The sequence below is a fragment of the Entelurus aequoreus genome, linkage group LG02, assembly GCF_033978785.1.
Source record: "Entelurus aequoreus isolate RoL-2023_Sb linkage group LG02, RoL_Eaeq_v1.1, whole genome shotgun sequence".
In the NCBI taxonomy this organism is placed as follows: Eukaryota; Metazoa; Chordata; class Actinopteri; order Syngnathiformes; family Syngnathidae; genus Entelurus; species Entelurus aequoreus.
Window position 1 is genome coordinate 62,146,966 of NC_084732.1, and position 19,018 is coordinate 62,165,983.

General features: G+C 43.7%; 1 protein-coding gene across 1 annotated transcript in view; it reads right to left on the reverse strand.

Moving 5' to 3' along the window:
* Nucleotides 1-328: 328 nt before the first annotated feature.
* The window catches only part of LOC133637145 (alpha-2Db adrenergic receptor-like), a 30,885-nt gene continuing 12,195 nt past the window's right edge, over nt 329-19,018 (reverse strand). Inside the window, exon 2 of the mRNA XM_062030460.1 lies at nt 329-1,785. Coding sequence (XP_061886444.1) covers nt 688-1,785 — 1,098 coding nt within the window. The 3' untranslated portion in view covers nt 329-687. The remainder of the gene's footprint in view (nt 1,786-19,018) is intronic.

The window sequence follows — 19,018 nt, forward strand, 5'->3', positions numbered from 1 at the left end:
TACCACTCTGTATCTCCTAGTCACTCAGGCAAATCATATTGTCTAAAAATGCATTTTCCCATTGATAACGACTATTAGACAATTAGTGCGTGAGGAATATATATATATATATATATAATTATATATATATATATATATATATATATATATATATATATATATATATATATATATATATATATATATATATATATATATATATAAATATATATACACCCCCCAAATTATTATAACCCAATGCGGCCCCCGAGAAGTTTGGATGAACTACTTGGCATCCATTGCACCGGTCGCCCAGGGAGGGGGGGGGGGGGGGGGGGGGGGGGTCCCCACATCTGTGGTCCCTCCACGGTTTCTCGCTGTTCCCATTGAGTTTTTTCTTGCCCTGATATGTGATCTGTGATGTCGTTGTGGCTTGTGCAGCCCTTCGAGACATTTGTGATTAAGGGCTGTATAAGTAAACTTTGATTGATTGATTAAAATATGAACTGTCCTACCATCATATTACCAAGGAACCCTGCCTTCCAATTTTTACATCACATAAAAAATGATTATTCCATCGATACATCCATTTTCTACTGCTTGTGCCATTGAATTAATTATTAGGTGGGTAGGAGATAAATAAGTCATTTATGTTTACATTAAAGCCCAGTGTTAAGATGGATGAAAAATTAGTGTTGGAATTTGTTATCATTTCTGGGTGTGAAACAGAATTCTCTCAAAGGCCTTCCTGAAGTCTCTGTTAAAAATGGTGTATATGATCGGGTTCAGGCAGCTGTTGCAGTAGCCGATCCAGAAAAAGAGGTTGAAAAGAGCATCGGGGATTGTACATTTGTCTCTACAGAGTGCATGCAGACTGTAAGTGAAGAAAAATGGGAACCAGCAGAGGACAAATACTCCCATCACCACTGCCAGAACAAAAGTGAAGCGTTTCTCCCTCATTTGTGCCACTCTGCTTTTGGACAAAGAAGTGTGTCGCCTCGGAAGCGGCACAGGAGAAGGGAGGAGGAAATGCTGGGAGCAGTGGTCGGATGATACCCACGATATGGAGGCACAAGATGGAGGAGGAGGCTTCAACCTTCTTGCTGGTCCCTCAGTGTCCTTTCCAGCAGCTCTCCTGGAGAAGCGGAGTGAGGCGCAAAGCGAAGACGTTTTCGCGTCGTCATCCCGTGCTCTTTCCTCTAAGACAATTTGGTCCAAGTCTTCTCTTTTGCGGTCGTCTATGATGGCAGAGATGTGTCTGCCTCCTGGCGGTGGGACGTCCAACATTGTGCACTTGGCTCCCTCTCTTTGGAAAGACCTTGGGGCAGCCCCGAAGCAGGTCTCCGACTGAGACGGTTGGCGCTCCATCACGTTCTTGGCCACGAACACAGTGGAAGCTCGCTGCTTGGCAACACGATATATCTTACAGTAAACCAATATCATGATGACTCCAGGTACGAAAAAGGACACGAGGCAGGAGGACAGGATATACCATGTCTGGTTGTTGAGAAGACACTCGTGCCTCTGCGAGTGTTGGACCTCACCCGTTGAGTCCGAATGTTCTTCCGTCTGCGTCATCAGGAGAGGCGGTAAGGAGATGACGATGGATATCAGCCACACTACACTGATCATCACTTTGATCCGCTTGGGTGTCCGTTTGCGGTTGTAGCTGACGGCTTTGGTGACGGACCAGTAACGGTCGAGACTGATGGCGCAGAGATGGACAATGGATGAAGTGCAAAACAGAACATCCAGAGCCAGGTAGAAGGAGCACCAGGTAGAACCAAAATACCAGTAGCCCATCACCTGGAAAGAGGACAAACCTGTTAAGCAAGCCATTAAGGAGGATTTTCCATTTTCCGTCATTATGGTGCTTACAGCGCATCCGGAAAGTATTCACAGCTTCACATTTTCCACGTTTGTGATGTTACAGCATTATTCCAAAATAGAATAAATACATTTTTGTCCTCAGAATTCTACAGACAATGACAAAGTGAAAATGTTTTAATTTTTTGCAAATATATTAAATATAACAACAATTACATGTACATAATTACTCACAGCCTTTGCTCAATACTGTGTTGATGCATCTTTGGCAGAAATTACAACATCAAGTATTTTTGAATACAATGCCACAAGCTCGACACACCTATCTTTGGGCAGTTTCAACCATTCTGTCACCGCCTGCTGCCACCTTGTGGTTTGTATGTTCAGTGTTCCTTTGTTGGTGCAGTAGACCTGGCTCTTACACTTCCTCTCTTCCCCCTAGAGTTCCTGGTTCCCCTTGTGGGCGGAGTTGTGAGACGTGCACAGCTGTGTCCAATCTCCCCTGCACTACTTAAGCAGCACCCTGACAGCTGGATGGCATTCAGCAATTCCACTCCTCGACTCTCCATGTCTGAAGACCCCTATGCTCCTTGTATTGTTGCTATTTACCTTCTTGGCTATTGCCAGTGCCATCCAGCTTGGTATGTACTAGTGATGGGTGATGAGGCGTCATGAAGCGTTTCGACACATTGCAAAACTGTATTGATACTGTGTCGATACTGTTTGCTGGACATTAAAAATCCCTACAGGCAACCTATGGACCGACTCAACTGACACTGATTTTATGACCTAGTATATACAATAATATAAACCAAGTCATTGTATTTCATTTAGGATTATTTCATATCTTAATTTAAAAAAAAATATATTTTTATCTTTTTTAGATACAGTCAATAAATAATGTGAACATGTATCGTGACTACGATGGTAGAAAGTGGGGATTGAACCCCAGTAACCAGCAACCCTCCGATTGCTGGCACGGCCACTCTACCAACTTCGCCACGCCGTCATTCCTGTAACTTTCTCTAGCAACAGCATTCCATGATTAATATCAATTAATCGACATTAATAATAAATGACAGAAAAATAAGCACACGTATGACTGAGGAGTCATAGTGTAACTTTGTGTGGTGTTTGAGTTGTCCGACTTTTTGTGTGGCCATAAACGCACCAGTGGCTTAGTGGTATGCGTATTGTTGACGAACACCGTTAGGGCCGCTTGTTGTCATTGTCACTCAAAGTTGCATTTTAAAATTACACAGAATAAATGTGTTTATTTTGTTTAGAATTCAGATGGGTTTGATTTGGTGCGCGGCATGTATTTGCTGTGCGGCGCACAGTGTGCGCAGAGGACGCTTGAGCAGTGCGCAATTGCTCAGGCGCACACCTTAGAGGGAACGTTGCTCACAGGGCACAGAGGAGGCGTCAGTGCGATACAGTTCGCGTATCGGTCACGTGACCAAAGCAGCTCATGATCGGTCACGTGACTTTCTAAAAGCGGTACGCGCACCGACACAGGGTATCGCTCTATGAGCTCGACGCATGCGCCGATGCATCTGTGTTGCCGGACCCATCACTAGTATGTACTATAGTAGTTTGCACGTCTTGCAACTCCGACAGAAGTTTAGTTAGTTTTGCATATTAGCTTTTGTTCTTTTTCACGGTGCTCATTTTGTGTTTTCTTTTTCGCACCGTTGCTTTTTGTTAAATCCTATTTTTTGGATCATTGTTGTGAGTACCTTTTCCGTTAAGTAAAGAACTGTTTTACTCACAATCCATCTGCATCCTTGGGTTCCTCTGTTCTGCATTTAATTGAGTTGTGACACATTCCTCTTTGCAGCACCGGGAAGCATTGGTTTTCATCCAGAGTGTCTCTGTACATTGCTGCATTCTGCTTTTCACATTGTCATTATGGGGTATTGTCTGTAGAATTTTGAGGACAAAAAAAAAAAAAGGAATTTATTCCAAGGCTGTAACATAACAAAATGTGGAAAAAGAGAAGCACTGTGAATACTTGCCGGATGCACTATAGTTTGTGTCTATCTCAGCTGACTTTAAATGTGTTAGTGCTTGATTTTAAGTCCCGGAGTGATGTAAAGGAAACATTTTGGAGTGGTTTTCTTGTGACAGTCATGTGCCTATGCCAGGATGTGTCTCCCTTATAATTGGTATGTTCATTTGTGTAATATTTTTCCCCATTAAGGTCATTTAAATCCAATTTAGCATTCCTAATTTGTGGTGTCCCGACCCGTAATAGATATCGGATACAAAAATTAGTCTCGGATGATATCGCTTTGCATGTAAAATCTCTGATACAAGCTCCGATATGAGCAATCCTGCAGCGCGTTTACTTGATTGACAGCCAATCAACATGTAAATGTCCTCCAATAAGCACACAAGGTTGGTCTTTCCCTGAATTTTAGTGAAGTCATCTACAAAAGATAAACATAGTAGGCTGCAGGTTGCTAGGAGCAAGCAGCTACATAACAGCTAAGCACACAATAGCACAAAAGCTAGACATGCGTAATAATTGTCCCTAATTGAACAATATTGTAGGCTGAAACCGCACAATTGTCAAAATAACTAAGCATCATATAATTAAAGTTGCATATCACTGACATATTCAAAGTCTCCAAGGTAGAAGCGTATTAGAAAGTTTCTAATTACTAACATATCAGCATTATTCTACTTGTGACATGTGTTTTATTTACATTATTGTGACAACTAGGTGTCGCCAAAAACAAATGACCAATCCACTTCAATTTAAAGCATACTCAAGTGTAAGTTCAATCCAGATGGTTAATAACAGAGGTGGGACCAAGCCATTGTTTTGCAAGTCACAAGTAAGTCTCAAGTCTTTGCCCTGAAGTTTCGAGTCAAGTCCCGAGTCAAGACAGGCAAGTCCCGAGTCAAGTCCAAAGTCAAGACTGGAAAGTCTCAAGTCAAGTCCCAAGTCCTGCATTTTGAGTTTCGAGTCTTTTCAAGTCCTTTTAACCACAGACTAATATATTTACACAGATTGTGTATGCTTTTAAAACGCTGTATTTATTTATTAAAACAAGTGCATTTGAAATTGCAGGAAAAAAAATTGTGCTGACATTGCACTTCATAATAGCACTATTTGGCAGTGCTATTATGTTGTTTAAATGTTTAAATTTTAAACATTTAACTCATTAATTTACAGAATAAACACATTTGAAAAAACAAGTGCAACTGTACTTATTTGCACAAAAGTGTTAACATTGTATTTCCATGGCATATTGCATTGTAACTAGTTCCACAGCAGTTTCTATCCTGTTCTTACCTTATCTCATTGATCTCATCTAATACTGTATGTGTGTTTATGTGTGCGTACACATGAAAAACATAACAAATACATGAACATAACAATGAACAGAGTTGTACTTTTTAAATGTCAGGGCCCTATGCAATATGTACACATATTCTTTATATAGTATACATTTTAACTGACCTTTATTTGACTATGTTTGTCTTTTTGTAGGTGGCTAAAATATGCGGTGCTGCTGACCGCCGTCTAACGTTACGTTAGTGTGTGCGATACATTGACTAATGTAACGTTATGTATAGGTACCTCATGCAACCCTGCTTAAAAAAAATCACTTTACAAAAAGTATGAATAAGGTAGCAAACTGCAGTGGACGCAACAGATTGCCGTGTTTGCAATGACGTTATAACCATAGACATCTTATAAGTAGACGCAGCATTGGCTGCTGTGACGCGATCAATTTGGCCGCCATCTTGAAGTAGTGATGATGAGCCGGCGAGCAGCCTAAACTGAACGTTGACAAGTAGAAAACAAAGATGATGGTGTTCAGCGTTTTCCTGCTCAAATGAGCGGACAGTTGAAAATAGGAATCGGAGAATACTTTTCACAAGTAACATTTAACATTAATGTACTATTGGTTGTATTTTGTGAAAATAATATTACCACAGAGTTGAGAAGGAGCAAAGATCTTCAATATTTGTATGTGAAAATCACAAAGAAATCTTCTGGGGGAGGATGACCCTCCTACAGGGGTTTGGTTTACAAACTTTCAGCCCCACCTAAAACAAAATTCACCAGCCGCCACTGATTATGATGTGTTCTAATTTTAGGCAAAATATAAGACAATACTTTCTTAACAGTATAATTGTAACCAGGAATAAGTCTTCAAGTAACAATATTCAAATACTAACATTGTTGGGTAAGACAGAATTTGGTTTTATTCTAAATCCAGTGAAACAGTTTAAGTATATGGCAGACTCTTTTATTCAAAGCGACATAAATAAAAAATACATATAAAACAATCACTGTAAACATTATCATTTAAGGGAAGAATGTAATACAAAATATCAATACAAAGTGTCAAGACAGAATAAACTCTCTGCTGCTGCAGCAACAGAGACCCTAACCCTAACCCTAGGGTTAGGGTTAGGGTTAGGATTAGCGTTAGGGTAAGAGGTTAGGGTTAGGTTTGGGGTTAGGGTTAGGTTTGTGTTAGGGTTAGGGTTAGGTTTGGGTTGGGGTTAGGGTAAGAGGTTAGGGTTAGGGTTAGGATTGGGGTTAGGGCTAGAGAAAAGTAATGGTTAGGGTTAGGGAAGAGGGGGGTGGGGGGATATAAGGAAAATAAAGAGGGGAAGTAAAGAGGGAATGTGCGCTGTCCTTGGACAATCCAATCGGCTAACACTCACATCTCGTTCAGGCCCCCCGGATATCTGGTGCCCAACTTTATGATCCAGAGGAGCTCCGCCCTGTGACGTTGGGCGAGGCTCCATCTGGGGTTCAGCTTGACGACAGTCGCACGGACGGAAGACCAACCGTGTCGGACAAAGTGCTGGACCAGGTGAGTGTCGGTATTTTTGTGTCTAGCGATGTTGTACTTGTGTTGGGCGAATCTCCTAGCTATGGTATTGCCCGTCTCGCCCACGTACATCTCGCCACATCGTTGACACCGAATTACATATACACAATTATGGGTGTGTAGGCCGCCACGGCACAACGGCCGGAAAACCTTGCGGTTGTGGGGGTTCACCAACCATTGTGCGCGGCGGACAAGGGTGTCCTTCCGAGTGGAGGGCGGGTCTCTCAATGAGCTGACCCTGGCCCTGACCAACAAATCATTCAATTAGAATTCTTCTGGTAGGCCGGCACCACATAATGCTCCGGGAGCCTCCCACTACTCTCCACAAAGGTCCGGAAGTTGTTTTTGACCTTCCTAACGACCCGTACGGCCGAGGGAGAGTAGGTGGTGATCAAGGGAATCATGTCTATCCCAGGGGGAGGTCCCTTCGGGTCCAAGAAGACCCTCAACTGCCGTCTGAGGAAGGACCTGGAGTAGCCCCTCCCCTTCAGGGCAGAAAAGAGGGTCCTCGAGGCCACCAGGAAGTCCTCCCGCCTGGTGCAGATCAGATGAAACTTAAGTAATTGGGATTTCACCAGCCCTGCAAAGGTGTGCTTGGGGTGGAAGCTGCTTTTGTAAAGGAGCACATGGGTGTCAGTCTCCTTGAAGAACACTTTAATGTCCAAATGTTGCGTTTTAGCAAAATTCGGACCCTTGAATGTCGTGGTATCCAAAAAGTTGACGGATGTAATGCTCGTGGTCGACTTGATGGTGATGTTTTTATTGTGAGTATTCAGCGCGTTCAAAAATATGCTGAACTCCTCACCGGAATGAGTCCAGACGCCCCAGATGTCTACCATGGGGATGGTTTGGGGATAAATTGGTTCAGGCAGGGGTTTATAATAAGTAGAATCACCCAACTGTCGAGAGCCCTCCCATACAGTATATATTGCGATCTGTCAAAAATGACAACAGCGCTCCCCTTGTCAGCTGGTTTGATCACAATGTGTTTGTTTCTTTTTAGACTATAAAGGGCCTCTACTTCTTCGTGTGTCAAATTGGGGGCGACCGCAGGTGCGCAGCTCGAACCAGACAATGTGAGCCCATCAGACCGGACCATCGCCTGGAATACCGGAGGCAAAAGTCCAGGTGAAGGCTCCCAGCAGGAGCGGACTGTAAAAGGTGTGGGTCTGAGAGTCTCTTGTTTCTCATAATACACGGCCAGTTTGACACGTCTATGGTAGCGCTGGAGGTCAAATTGAAGTTGATGGTGCCAGTCACTACTGAGATTAGTAGAAGGAATAAAGTTGAGGCCCTTATTGAGAAGGGAAATTTGTGAGGTGGTTGGCGTGAATTTATGGGCCAAATTTATCACGTTCTTACTGCCCCCCCGAGTGTTCGGGATTATGGGGATTCTTAGTTTAAATAATTAAGCCAGTGCACAAGCATTAGCTCGACCGTGTCCTGCGTCTAATGGATCAGGGGCCGTACTTATCAAGCTTCTTAGAGTGCCATTTTACACTTAAGTCCTGAGAATTTGCGAAATGTAGTCCTACTCTCAAACTTAAGAATAAAAGCTTTTTATCAACGTTCTTAAGTCTAAGAATCACTCCTACTCTCCACGATATTTAAGAGACCTTCAGAGGTGTCTTAAGTGGTTAGGAGTTGCCAGCAGGGGATGGCACTGAGGCGAGAGAGACGTGCGCGAACGTTCAGGGAACGGAACAATGTTGTTGTTTTTTTTTATGACGAGCAGCTGATCAAACGGTATCGTTTAGACAGAGCGGATATTATTTTTGTCACAGATTTAATACTTTTCGATTCCTTGTTGATTTCTGCATGTGTCTGCAGTGGGATAGTATATATAGAGCCTCCCACACCAGTTTCAAATTAGTTGCCTAATTAATGAATTGGAAAGAAAATGTTATGACAGTAGCGTATGTGTGTGGCCGTGAGGTGAGTGACGTCAGTGAGTGTGTGGGCGATAGAAGAGAGGGAGCGGTAGCGGGGACTAGTTTGTTTTGTATTATTTTGTAGTTTATTGTCAAAATATACACTCCCATTGTCCACTTAAATATTTCCAAGGTATTTCTTTATTCTTAGACAACGGATTCCCTTCCGTGATTGGTCATTTCTATGGACACAGAAATGACGTCACCTAAAATTCCGTTTACGGCACATAGTAATGTCGTAATTCAGCTCTGAGTGTGACACTTAAGATTCAGTCCTACACTTCGCTGAAAGTGTGAGTAAGACGCTTGATAACTAACTTTCAAGTGCAGCTTTCAGCGAAGAATTTATTTACTCTTAAGTCAACTCTTAGCAGACTTCTTAGGAGTAATTCTAAGAAGCCTGATAAGTACGGCCCCAGGTCTTTTTGGGTCTCAAATGCCTGGCTGTTGAGGGATGTGATCATAATGGTTGCTGATGTAACTATTCAGATTCTCGAGGTTGGTTTTCTGCTCCGCATGCAGAGAAGCTGAATAATTAATCAGGGGGATTAGCACCCGGGCATGTGGGAAGGTGTCCCTGGCTGCCCTGAGTGCCCCTTGGAGCTGCTTAATAGTAGTCTCCTTAACCTTCTGTTCAGGCTAGTACTAACACGTCAACCTGATCCAGCACCATGTCTCCCGCGGCTGTGGCCTTAGCTAGGATGGCCTCCGCGTGGCGGATTTGTAGGTCTTTCACGTCGGAGGTTGGTATGCAACTCAGATTGGAGTCGCCGATCATCAAGAGCTTCTCGCTGACCGACAACTTCCAATCTATATTTTTTCTATATGAATTATCGTGTTTAGTGGGCCTACGGGGAGGGACATAAGGGAATTCCTCCTTTGACTCGGTACCCTTTGAATCTGACAGGTGTTGTGGAGTGCCTGGGACAGAAGGAGTGTCTGGGACAGAAGGCCCCTTACCTGTCGCCTCCCCCGGCACCCCAGGGAGATCAGGGATCCGATCGGGAGGCAAGCAAGGAGGGGAAGAGGGAGGAAATACATGAAGCCCCCCACGGTCCTGCCCCCGCCGAGGTGAGTCCGGATATTCCACAAGCGGGGCCCTGGGAGGTGTGGGCTCCCGTGGCGAATGTTCACTCTGTGATGTCGTCTCCTCTTCCGTCTCACGGCTGAGTTGGGACTCTTCGGAGGATGTGGAAGAGTTATGTGGGGACATCCCCGGGGAATGCTCCAAGCGATCCTGCTCCTCGTCCCGAAGGTCCAAGAGCGAAGCCACGGACACTGCGGACCCCTGTGGTGAGTCATTGTCGTCCTCGGTCTGGGTGGGGGTATCTTTCTGTGTTATGTCTGCTCTGTGTACCACGACGGTGGGATCCTGTCTTGCAGGTGATCTCGGAGGAAGTGCCCTGCGGCGTGTGGGAGGAGACTGGGTCGGCGGATCCTCACGTATGGTGTCATCCACAGGGCTGCTGCACGGAGCGCGGCGTATCCCCCTCTGCTCCTTGAGTGGTTCCGTGATTGCAGGAACCGGCGGACGGCGGGGAAGAAAGATCGGGGCCATCCGTAATGGAGGGACCGCTGCTTGATCCACCTCTTGAGACCAGTCTGAGCGGGGGGCGTTGGTGCTGGTGGCCACCGATGCACAGGTGACGGTCTGCGCTGGAGGACTCCCTGCCCGTACCACGCCAGGAGTCTTGTCTGCGCCGACAGGGTCCGTAATGGTGGCCACCGATACCAGGGCGGCGGGCCGGAGTGGCAAGGAACGGGCCGGGCGTGGCACCTCAGTGTTGACAGGGAGGTCGTCAAAGGCCCTGACAATCCGAGTCTCGGCCTGCCGGAGAGTGTCCCCCATCAGTCTGCGTCCCAGATTTTTCCTGGTCCATGTGGAGGCCAGCTGGAAAGCGGGTCTCCAGTCCTCACCAATAAATTTGGTTAATTTGTCCATTTCCAGGTGTAAATTGTTTTCATAATGTTCTCTTAAAATGACGACCGTTGTGTGTGTGCCCAATTTTGGGCATTGTCCTTGATGAATGCTTCCGTCTCAGGGTTGGTCACTGCCGGTCTAATCATAGTGGAAAGCGTCTGTTCCATTTTTAATATTGACTGTGGAAAAGTGTCTTTTGTGACATTATTCCAATGGTGTGTGATTTTTATGATGTTATAACAACATTTGGCTTTTAAATTCCCCTCTATGTCTGTTGTGAAATTATTGGGGGCCACATTCCTCCTAGAAACGTCCTGACGCTGATTGCGTGTCTGCTTGGGACGGGGAGGATTGCGGGGACGCCTTTGGGGATAATATTCAAGCATAAATTGTGTCTGAGAACGGGGAGGATTGCGGGGATGCCTTTGGGGTTAATGTTCAGGCATAAGATGTGTCTGAGGACGGGGAGGATTGCGGGGACGCCTTGGGGGATAATATTCAGGCATAAAATGTGTCTAAAGATAATGTCTCTGATGCACAATGTCCCTGCTGTGTTGAGTGGGGCGTGCGTTGCTCCATAGGTTCCGCTGAGGGGCGCTGTGGCGCATCTCCTGGTGTGCGTCATCCCAATAGCGGCGTGTCCGCGAGTGGTGGCGAGGCTGTCCTCTAAAGTGGGAACGCTGGTCTCCCCGCGCCACCTCAGCATATGTTCTCTGGGGCCGCTGCTGGAACCGTTGAGCATAATGATCTTCGCGGCCGTAGTAATGGTCATCTTCCCTGGTGAGCCTCTCTGGGGACGCTGCCGTTTGCGCTTCCGCCCGGACCTCAGCGGAAGCCATCCATCGTCATTGTCGTAATAGTCCGACATCTTGTACAAATACTTTAATAATGTCGTTGGTGTGGATGGTGGTGCAAGGGTTTAGCGAAACTGAGGTAAGTTCGCTTTTGTAAAAATGTTTGTATTAGTCCGTTTCTTTAGTGAAAAAGAAAAAAGACGAACCGGATGCTCGTGGGCGGGACTTCCACCGAGGTCGAAGGGAGAAACCCCGGTTAGGGTTAGCGTTAGCGTTAGGGTAAGAGGTTAGGGTTAGGGTTGTGTTAGGGTTAGAGGTTAGGTTTAGGGTTGGGGTTGGGGTTAGGGTAAGGGTAAGGGTTAGAGTTAGGTTTAGCGTTAGGGTTAGGGTTAAAGTTAGGGCTAGGTTTGGGGTTGAGGTTAGGGTTAGGGTTAGGTTAGATACAGTCTATAGGTCCCTAAGATATATAGATATCTAATGTATTCATAGGGATAGGGTGAGGGTTTAGGGCAGGGGTCACCAACCTTTTTGAAACCAAGAGCTACTTCTTGGGTACTGATTAATGCGAAGGGCTACCATTTTGATACACACTTAAATAAATTGCCAGAAATAGCCAATTTGCTAAATTTACCTTTAACTCTATGTTATTATTAATAATTAATTATATTTATCTTTGTGGAAACACTGATCATCTTAATGATTTCTCACAATAAATATATATAGAAACAGATAAATATCAATATGCAACACTTTATTTTTATATTTTCTCTAAGTGCACCTTTTTCAAATTGAACATTTTCAAATGATCACTTCTAAGACAGTCTTGTGAAATCACAATATCCCATTTTAACTAGCTAGCCACTAACATTGTTTTAACAAATCATGAATTACTTTGCAACATGTTTGTACAAATAATAAGTCATGTAAAATACAAAAGTCAACTCTCAAATTTTTAAATAAATCATGTCACACTTTGAACTGGACACCAAATCTGTTATCTGTTTCTTTGTCAGTTAGTGGGAAGCCTGGCATTGCATGCTGTTAACTTTGATTGATTGAGACTTTTATTAGTAGGTTGCACAGTGAAGTACATATTCCGTACAATTGACCACTAAATGGTAACACCGGAATAAGTTTTTCAACTTGTTTAAGTCGGGGTCCATGATTCATGATACAGATATATACTATCAGCTATATACTATCATCATAATACAGTCATCACACAAGATAATCACATTTAATTATTTACATTATTTACAATCAGGGGTGTGGAGGTGGGGGGGGGGGGGGATATGGACAGCAAGTAGTGGACATAAAGAGAGAGAGAGAGAGAGAGAGAGAGAGAGAGAGAGAGAGAGAGAGAGAGAGAGAGAGAGAGAGAGAGAGAGAGAGAGAGAGAGAGAGAGAGAGAGAGAGAGATCAGAAGGCATAAGAAAAAGTATCTGCATTTGATTGTTTACATTTGATTATTAGCAATCCGGGGAGGGTGTTAGTTTAGGGTTGTAGCTGCCTTGAGGTGAACTTTTATTGCGGTTTTGAAGGAAGATAGAGATGCCCTTTCTTTTATACCTGTTGGGAGCACATTCCACATTGATGTGGCATAGAAAGAGAATGAGTTAAGACCTTTGTTAGTTCGGAATCTGGGTTTAACGTGGTTAGTGGAGCTCCCCCTGGTGTTGTGGTTATGGCGGTCATTTACGTTAAGGAAGTAGTTTGACATGTACTTCGGTATCAGGGAGGTGTAGTGTATTTTATAGACTAGGCTCAGTGCAAGTTGTTTTACTCTGTCCTCCACCTTGAGCCAGCCCACTTTGGAGAAGTGGGTAGGAGTGAGGTGGGATCTGGGGTGGAGGTCTAGAAGTAACCTGACTAGCTTGTTCTGGGATGTTTGGAGTTTAGATTTGAGGGTTTTGGAGGTGCTAGGGTACCGGGAGGTGCATGCGTAATCGAAAAAGGGTTGAACGAGAGTTCCCGCCAGAATCCTCATGGTGCTTTTGTTGACCAGAGAGGAGATTCTGTAGAGAAATCTCGTTCGTTGGTTAACCTTTTTGATTACCTTGGTTGCCATTTTATCACAGGAAAGGTTAGCCTCTAGAATGGAACCTAGGTAGGTGACCTCATCTTTCCTGGTGATAACAATGTCACCCACTTTTATAGTGAAGTCATTGACTTTCTTAAGGTTGATGTGGGACCCAAAAAGGATGGATTCTGTTTTACCCAAGTGTATGGTTAGCTTGTTGTCAGCAAGCCATGTGCAAGTTCTACAGAGCTCAGCACTGAGGATTTTCTCCACCTGTGACTTGTCCTTGCCGGATACCAGCAGGGCAGAGTCATCCACAAACAAAAACAATTCACAGTCGCATGCCGATGACAAGTCGTTTATGTATATTAGGAACAGTAAAGGTCCCAATATACTGCCTTGGGGGACTCCACAACTCAGAGAGGGGGGGGAGGGCGGGGGACGGGACACGGTGCCGTTTACCTCTACCACCTGCTCCCTCCCCTCCAAGTAAGATTGCATCCAGCTCCATGAGGTTTTGTTAAATCCGATTGCTCTGAGTTTATCCAACAGTATAGCGTGGTTAACGGTGTCAAAGGCCTTCTGAAGGTCCAGCATGACCATGCCGCAGTATTTGCCCGCGTCCACCTCAAGTTTGATGTGGTCGCTCAGATAGAGAAGGCATGTGTCAGTGGAGTGGTTAGTTCTGAAGCCGGATTGGAATTTGTACATGAGTTTATTAGTGGCAAGGTAACTATCGACCAGTTCATAAACTATTTTCTCCATTACTTTCGAAATGGAACTGAGAATAGAAACAGGTCGGTAGTTGCCAGGTTCCAATTTGCTTCCTTTTTTAAAGAGGGGAGTTACTCTTGCTATCTTAAAATCTTTTGGTACTTGGCCTTGTGTAATTGATAGGTTTATTGTGTGCGTGATGATCGGGGCAATGATGGAGGCAGAGTCCCTGAGGAATCTGGAGGGAATATTATCAAGGCCGGTAGCCTTGTTTGGGTGGAGCGCGCTCACTTTTTTAAACACCTCATCAGCTGTGACCATTTCTAATTTGAAATCATCGTTGGATACTCCTAGCTTTCTGTAGAAGGCTTTAATGTGTTCTACACCAAAGCGACCAGAGTGGTGGGACAGCTTGTTGACAAGAGTTGCGGCTATGCTGGTGAAAAAGGTGTTACGTCTGCTAGCTACCTCCCTTTTGTCTGTAATGAGGGAGTCACCCTCCTTGATGCTGATGTTGGTGACTAGTGTGTTGTACTCTGGTGTGAAACTTGACACTGCAACTCTGAGTGAGTCTTGCAGATGTGCATCAGTGAGGCGTGTTCTGTGTTTGTTCTTGATGAAGTTCATGTCAGAAGAGGCTGATTCACAAAGATAAGTTGAACCAAACAGGCTTTCAATTTTCATAGCTGCTGCGCATACACCACTGTACTTTTCTGTGTCAATAAGGCACCAAATGTTTGGTGCAGCCTGGTGGGCTTTGAGGTGGAGGTCATTTTGCAGTGTTACAATTTCTATCTCCACCTGTTCAGCATCCAGGCTGAATGTTGCACTTAACTGTCCAAGTTCATGAAATGATTAGAAATGAACGACATACATGGCTCAAGCTGATCCAGGTCACAAAACCTGTTCTCAAACTCTTGCCCAACTCTGTTTATGACCTGAGAGTACTTTTCTGCAACTTTGGCAAAAGCCTCATATTCTACAGATTTTCTAGATTTGCCAGAATAATTTTTTTGAATTTTAATCATAATAAGTTTGAAGAAACATTTCACAAATATTTTTCGTCGAAAAAACAGAAGCTAAAATGAAGAATTCAATTAAAATGTATTTATTATCCTTTACAATAAAAAAAAAAATACTTGAACATTGATTGAAATTGTCAGGAAAGAAGAGGAAGAAATTTAAAAGGTAAAAAGGTATATGTGTTTAAAAATCCTAAAATCATTTTTAAGGTTGTATTTTTTCTCTAAAATTGTCTTTCTGAAAGTTATAAGAAGCAAAGTAAAAAAATAAATGAATTTATTTAAACAAGTGAAGACCAAGTCTTTAAAATATTTTCTTGGATTTTCAAATTCTATTTGAGTTTTGTCTCTCTTAGAATTAAAAATGTCGAGCAAAGCGAGGCCAGCTTGCTAGTTGTGGCGTGGACGAGCGAGCGGCAAGGTGGGGCGAGCTGGGAGCGACGCCGCAATCAGCATAAGGTGCGTGGAGCGCGCAGCTGTGGACAGTGCAATCACCCTCTCGGACCGTATAAAAGGGCGAGAGACGTGAACATCAAGGGAGGAGGCGGAGAAAGACGGCGGACGGGAGGAAAACATCCCCTGCTACCACGCAAACGACGGCGACTTGCTGCTGAAAAGCAGACGACGGACAGAGAGAAACCATTCACGTGCTCACGTGAGAAAAAAGGCAGCTGCTGAAAAGCACGCAAAAGACTCTGATTGAAATAATAAAGAAGTCTAAACCGTCTCACGACAATGTCTTCCCTGGATGGTCCTGAGAACCCGCACGACAGTTAGGACTGTCACACTAGTAAATAAATACAATTTAAAAAATAGAGGCAGCTCACTGATAAGTGCTGCTATTTTTAGAACAGGCCAGTGGGCGACTCATCTGGTCCTTACGGCGACCTGGTGCCCGCGGGCACCGCGTTGGTGACTCCTGGTTTAGGGCATGGGTGTCAAACTCTGGCCCGTGGGCCAAATTTGGCCCGCCGTGTAATTTTCACTTGGCCCTTGAAGCAATATCAAATTAACACTAGAGCTGGCCCGCCGATTATATACAGCGGCGGTGCCGCGGTAACACCGCATTCACCGCTAATTCTCATACTTGCCAACCCTCCCGGGAGACTCCCAAATTTCAGTGCCCCTTCCGAAAATCGTTATGTCCGCTTTTCATCCAGTCCAACGAGTGCTGCCCAGTCACATAATATGTGCGGCTTCTGCACGCACACACAAGTGAATGCAACAGCGATACAGATTACACTGAGGGTAGCCGTATAAACAACTTTAACACTGTTAGAAATATACGCCACACTGTGAACCCACACCAAACAAGAATGACAAACATTTTGGGAGAACATCCGCACCGTAACACAACATAAACACAACAGAACAAATACCCAGAACCTTTTGCAGCACTAACTCTTCCGGGACGCTACAAGGTGTGTGTCTGTGTGTGTGTGTGTGGGGGGGGGGGGGGGGGGGGTTGGTGGTAGCGGGGGGTGTAATTTGTAGCATCCTAGAAAAGATGCCAGGTATCTGGCTTGGGCACATCAGATTAGATCAGTGTGTTGCAAACTGAGCAGTTTAAAGTCCTGAACGGTTGGTTTATTCATTGTTATTTTATTTTCAAATTTATCAGCCTGTGGAAAAAGTTAATGTTGATATTTACCTCAGAAGCCTGCAAATAGAAAAGAGGCAGTACATTTTTATTTAAATTGTATTTGATTTGCCATTGATATTTTTTAATTATTATTATTATTATTTGAAACTCAATTTTGCATGTCACTACAAAGTTATATAAGCCTTGCTTGTTCAATATTCAATGCAAAACTTGTGCGGGTCCCTATTAAAAGGTTAATTTGTTCAACCTTGGCTTTGTTCAGTTTTTAATTTTGGCCCACTCTGTATTTAAGTTTGACACCCCTGGTTTAGGGTTAGGGTTAAGGTTAGGGTTAGGTTTGGGGTTGCGGTTAGGGTTAGGCTTAGGTTAGATACAGTCTATAGGTCCCTAAGATATTAAGATATCTAATGTATTCATACATTGTTTATGTAGGGTATAAACATGTATATGTAACCTAATCATATTGTTTCTTGAACTTAAAAATAGCTGACTGTTTTTTTTCCCCTTCTTTGTGATTTTATTCCCAGTTTTGATCTCGGGCGTCTGGTCACTTATAGCCATACTTGCCAACCCTCCCGAATTTTCCGGGAGACTCCCGAATTTCAGTGCCTCTCCCGAAAATCTCCCCGGAACAACCATTCTCCTGAATTTCTCCCGATTTCCAGCCGGACAACAAGGCACACCCCCTCCAGGTCCATGCGGACCTGAGTGAGGACAGCCTTTCGTCATGTCCGCTTTTTCTCCATATAAACAGCGTGTCGGCCCACTCACGTTATAACATCAATCAATCAATCAATCAATGTTTATTTATATAGCCCTAAATCACAAGTGTCTCAAAGGGCTGTACAAGCCACAACGACATCCTCGGTACAGAGCCCACATACGGGCAAGGAAAAACTCACCCCAGTGGGACGTCGGTGAATGACTATGAGAAACCTTGGAGAGGACCGCATATGTGGGTAACCCCCCCCCCACCCCCCACCCCACCCCCCTCTAGGGGAGACCGAAAGCAATGGATGTCGAATAACATCTACGGCTTTTGGAGATTGCACAACTGCACACACAACAAGAAGGAGACAAAGCAGAAGAACGAAGAAGAGACAATCATGGCGACGACAAGTAAGAAGAAGAAGTACGCTTGCAAGTCATCAGAGAGGGTGTTGAGCACGGTTAGAAAGATAGTGACAGAGAATAGAACGAGGATGGACAATTCAACCCTAAACTCACTCCTTTCCTGCAAATTTAATTTCACAGATGCTGCCCATACATATGCTCCTTCAAAGGCTGTGGTACTGGCTGCAAAGCATTGCACTTTCAAATACAACAATGAGTAGAGGAGTGTTGTGTGTGTATATGTGTAAATAAATGAACACTGAAATTCAAGTATTTATTTTATATATACATATATATATATATATATATATATATATATATATATATATATATATATATATATATATATATATATATATAAATATAGATATTTATAGCTAAAATTCACTGAAAGTCAAGTATTTCTTTGATTTTTATATATATATATATATATATATATATATATATATATATATATATATATATATATATATATATATATATATATATATATATATATATATATATATGGAATACTTGAATTTCAGTGAATTCTAGCTATAAATATACTCCTCCCCCTTAAACCCGGCCCCGCCCCCCGATTGGCTATTGTACTGAGTGCACACACGCTGACAGACATAACACGCTGATAGACACACAAGTACAAAATGAAAGATACGGAGCGCTCCTGAATAACTTTTTAATCTTTGGGTTTTGGGGAAAGTAGCAAGTCATGTCAAGTCAAAAGGCTCAAGTCCAAGTGAAGTCACAAGTCATTGATGTTAAAGTCTAAGTCGAGTTGCAAGTCTCTATACATTTTGTCAAGTCAAGTCTAAAGTCATGAAATTCATGACTCGAGTCTGACTCGAGTCCAAGTTATGTGACTCGATTCCACACCTCTGGTTAATAATACTTAGTGTTTTTCATACCTATGATTGTTCTCTGTTTGACTAAGTTAACTTGAGCAAACATTTGTTTCATGAGCAAGCATGGCCGCTGCGGTAGTTGTGATGCAGTCGACAGGAGGACGACGTGCAGGTAAAACAAGTATTTAATTACTGCCAGAAACAAAGGCATGCAGTAACAAAGGCTAACTTATAAGGAAGCCAGAATTGCAACCGAGAACAGGTGTGCTGAAGTTGCCAATCAGGGACAGGTGAGGGAAACAGCGCTGAGGCCAGAGTGGTGAAACCAGACAGGAAATTAACACAAATTAGAAGCACTGGACAGGAAAAAAATACAAGATAAGGAAA